General features: G+C 38.5%; 2 protein-coding genes across 3 annotated transcripts in view; one reads left to right on the forward strand and one right to left on the reverse strand.

The window, feature by feature from the left end:
- The window catches only part of LOC122324529 (leucine-rich repeat-containing protein 52-like), a 106,671-nt gene that overhangs the window by 44,163 nt on the left and 57,905 nt on the right, over positions 1-4,603 (forward strand). The window lies entirely within an intron of this gene.
- LOC122324530 (forkhead box protein N3-like) overlaps positions 183-4,603 on the reverse strand; it is an 11,025-nt gene continuing 6,604 nt past the window's right edge. The window contains exons 4-5 of one of the 2 annotated variants that reach the window (XR_006247193.1): positions 3,916-4,470; positions 183-1,348 (exon numbers count right to left, since the gene is read on the reverse strand). Coding sequence is in view for 1 of the 2 variants with exons in the window: in XM_043219037.1 (XP_043074972.1) it covers positions 3,978-4,470 (493 nt within the window). In the remaining variant the exon portion in view is untranslated. Of the gene's footprint in view, positions 1,349-3,865; positions 4,471-4,603 lie in introns of those variants that run through there. The other variant, XM_043219037.1, reaches the window with a different exon arrangement.

Below are 4,603 nucleotides of genomic sequence, written 5' to 3' on the forward strand. Positions count from 1 at the left end.
ATATATGTGTAATTTTAAATAAAAACCAGACAACTTTCCATTAACATTGCTGCAAAAAAAAATAAATACTGCATAAAATAAAAATAATAAATTAATTAAACATTGCCTCTTGGCAGGAATAGAGTCTTAAACCGCATCAACTGCATTACTACTGAAAATAAATAAATGAAAACGACTTGTCATTTAAAACTCTGATATTTTTATTATTGCAACTGGAAGACAATACATTACATAAACATTATTTTTAGTTTCAGGAGAAATATGTGGAAAAGTAACAACATGATGTGACATTTATTGTCATATAGACAATGTGGTTATTTACATGTATTGATGAAATAGTTTGATCTTGTTCTTTGGCAATATGATTGCACACCAAGGAAATAGACAGCTTTATACTCGTACAGCATTGGCATCTGAGTGTATTGAAAATAGACCTGGTCAAATACATAGTCATCGTGATTCCATTGTGCTCTAAAAAAATCATACCAGACCACTAGTGACTTAGTACAAGGACGAAAACAATATTTGGCAGAAACAAACAACATCAACAACATCGACAAAACCCTTATATTATTTCACACATAATTTCAGAGGCAGTGAGAGTTTTCCAATAAATAATTCATGCATATTGTTCTCCCCCTTTTGTCTTACATGGATCTGTACGAATCTTAGCAATTAAAAATCAGCCGTTTTTGGTACACAAAACAAAATGGCATATTATGGGACCCGGAATGAATTGAAAGCGAAACAGCATAGCAGCAGCTTATTGCCTATATGCGGATCAAATAAAGCAGGGCCGTCTTCTTTGACGTCGTCCTCGCACTTACAGGGCCGCTCCATCGCTACACCCCCTGCCGAGGACAAACCTTCCTATTAAAAAGTGCTGAAGAATCGAGCTGAACTGTTTCAAAATGTTTGAAGAAAACATTCAGAAAGCGACTCGCACATGAAGCGGAAGCGGAGTGTAAACGTCGTGATGGATGCTGCGTAGACAATAATATGTACGATGCCGACAGATGTCCGCTAGCAGCTTTCAAGACAGCATTAAAGCAACAGTTCACCAAAAAAAAAGACGATTCACTGACAATTTACTCACCCTTAGGCTATCCAAGATATAAATGAGTTTCATCCGAAAAGATTTGGAAAAATGTAGCATTTCGTCACTTGCTCACTAACGGATCCTCTGAAGTGAATGGGTGCCGTCGGAACGAGCGTCTTAACAGCTGATACATAATCATCCAAAACATGAGCCCAGTCGGTCTTGTAAAGTGAAAATCTGCATGTCTGTTCTTTTCAGAAAAGCCTCTATCCATAATGTTGCCTTCACCGGTGGAAAAAGTCGTCTCGTCTGAATCAGGAGAGACATATGCACAGTTATTTAAAGCCAAAACGCCTTAAGCTGCCCCTATTGGGGGTTATGAAAAGTTCATATTTTAGTTTTGGGAGTCGCCAACGACAGGTCGAAATGCACGCAAGGAAAAAGCACTTTCATTTTCTTATGCATTTATTTACAATATGCATTTTTTTTTTACCTTATTTGTTCAACGACTTCCGAACGATTCGTTCAATGATTCATTGGTTACATTTAAAGCAGTGTTTGTGAGCTTTTAACGCTCCAAAAGCGTAACCTAGTGACAAATAATGACTATGTATTTTAATTAGGACCAACGTGAAAAGATCAACAAGTGGGGGCGGGTAATATGCTCATAAATCACTTTTGACGGCTTGGGATTCACTTTAAAAACGACACATCTCAATGATTCAGAGTCAACTGTATACACTGTATAAATGGCGCACTTTCAGATTCAAAACTTTGTAGGGATGTTTCAATTCGCTTTTGCCAAAGATCCATGTGGATTATTGTGATGTTTTCATCGGTTGTTTGGACTCTCATTCCGACGGCACCCATTCACTGCAGAGGCTCTATCGGCGTGTGACGCATTTCTCTAAACCTGTTCAGATGAACAAACGAACTCATCTACATTTTTTTTGCGGTGAACTATTTCTCTGCAGGGCCCCCCTTGCACACGTGGGACATTCAGATTCACAGATGAAGTTCAAGTTTATGTGAGTTGGAAGCAAAAACTAAAGGAAACAGACAAGCCAAGGTCGACCGAGAAGTTTCGCGCTAATAAGGGATTATTCTAAAGCCAATTCTAATTCCTTGTCAAACTATTTCAGTACAATTTGTGATATCAATGCTGCAGATCGCACAATGAAAAATGACAGAGTATCGAACCGTTACAAAAAAAAAGAAAGAAAAAATAAGAACAGACATCCAAGCACATGAACTAAAGGCAGGCACAACCTTAAAGGGTGTACAGAGTGATAGGTCATCCAACACTGATTATTAACAACGTTTGAACACTTACATCAATGAATTGAAAAAGGACCACCAAACCGAGGACCACGAAAAAGGCAAAATCAGTTTCACCTGATATTCAATACAAGGCAGATCTGTTCATTAATGGGTTTCCGTGAAGTCTCTTCCTTTGGAAGAGTTGTCTGCCGCAGAAGAGAGACACAACTTTAAAAAAAAACAATTTATAATAATAAAGAGTAAAGAAAGAAACCTACGCTTTAAGAGACGCCTCTCTCTGTTTTGTTGTAAGAAAATAAGCCATGCCTCATGCTAAATATCTATCTTACATGATCTTTCATTTAGAAAAGAAAATACTTCTTTCTTATGTACAAGCACCCATGCAATATAACCGAAAAAACAGGCAAAAACTGCCTTCTGTGGGAAAAAAAAGGGACTTTTTACAGTGNATTAAAAAAAAAAAAAAAAAAAAAATCAAAAAAAGGAATTTTAAAAAACACCAACAGTTTGGCAACACAATAGGCATTTGTGACATTGCTTCATAAAAGATTAGTTTTAGTGTGCTTCAAATAAGAACTAACACCAGAAATGTTTTAAACACCAGGCGTTTAAGAGAGAATTGGCATATTGCATTTGACCTTTACGTCTGGTATCCACTGGACACAGGCCATTTTATACGAAACATTTGCTGCTTAATAAATAAATGGGTCAATGACATGTAACAAAAGTTATATGCGAGTCACTTTAATGACTTCTGTCACGTGGTGTCACTGGTAATTGCACAAAGAATATATTTTCTTTACACCTTAAATATATTAACCATTAAAAAAAGAAAAAAAAGTGTCTAATTAGGGGTTTGTAATTGAAAAAACGTCATAAATGGGCAAACAATCTGATATTTTAAGAATTAAAGACGATCATAAGAGTTTGCAAGCATCCTATTTTTATTTATGTTTTGACATTACTTTGATTTATCAGACCAAATCTAATTTGCTTTAAAGTATTATTATAATATTAATTAAATGCAGTTATTTTTTAAAAGGAATAAAATGGAATGCCATACTACTTTTAATGACATTTTAACTCCATACATTAAATCGCTGCATGCATAAATTGCGTTTTTAAATTAATAAATAAAGCCAGACCAAGACAACTGAGAGTCATGTCATTGACCCAGATATTCATCAGATTTAATCTTTTTTTTTGTGTAATATAGGTTGGTATCACTACCTTTCAAACTGTTCCTGGTCTTACTAAGTGTGCATGGATTAGCTGCACTTTCATCAACGGGTTTCATATCTTTGGCACACTTGAGAGCAGCATAAAAGAAAATCTCTCCATTCAGCTTTCTGATGTGAACTAGAAGGATTGCTACAACATAATTCATTTGAATTGTTCGGTAGGCTTGATGAATTAAAAGAAAAACATTTTTTCCACTCGAATGACCCAAATTTTTACNNNCACACACACACACACACACACACACTCTCTCTCACACAAAACAACATGAACATGAGAATCTTTCACCCTGGAAATCAAATCTGACAGGGACAACAGTGATTTTATTGATATTGCAACGACTGACTAGAATTCACCTGATATCCTGGAACAGAAGTATTTAGATCTGTGTGAACGGGATTTTTTTTTTCGTTCATTGCTAATCATTGGCTTCCTCTTTCGGCTCCTTCTTACACGTACGCAGAGCGTTTTTATTGACGCCGGTGCGCACGCCGGCCAGGTGAAGCAACGACCCCGCCGCCTCCTTCATCTCCTCGTCTTCCTCCTCTTTGACCAGCAGCTTTTCGGCCCGTCTCTTCTTCAGGGGAAGCATGTCGCCGGGGGTCCGTAGGTGACCTTTGGTCCACAGCAGTCTTCTGCGCTGGAGCAGCTGGGAAGGAGGTGGCGTGGCGTCCAGCGGAAAGTCTTTCTGCTCCTCCTTGACCTCAGTGAGCGTCACCTCCTGGCCGGGGCTGTAGGCAGAGAGGGAACCCTGAGTGGAGCAGGAGGAGAGGGAGGAAGAAACGTCCCCCTTCGCGTTTAGGGACTGCGAGCTGCTGTATGTGTGGTCCTCCTGCTGATCATCGCTGGGTGGAGGAGAGTCACTGCGCAGGCTGTTCTTACCCCGGGTCAGATAGTCGCCCAGGGCGGATCTGTTTTGGCAGACAGAGAGAGGCGAATCATTACTAAACATATTCCAGCTAAACACACGCTGTTATCCAATAGGACGTGACCTGTGTTCAGGATCTCTTTACAGGGTGTGCATTATGGCTATATATATATATA

Source organism: Puntigrus tetrazona, chromosome 20, assembly GCF_018831695.1.
Source record: "Puntigrus tetrazona isolate hp1 chromosome 20, ASM1883169v1, whole genome shotgun sequence".
Classification (NCBI taxonomy): domain Eukaryota; kingdom Metazoa; phylum Chordata; class Actinopteri; order Cypriniformes; family Cyprinidae; genus Puntigrus; species Puntigrus tetrazona.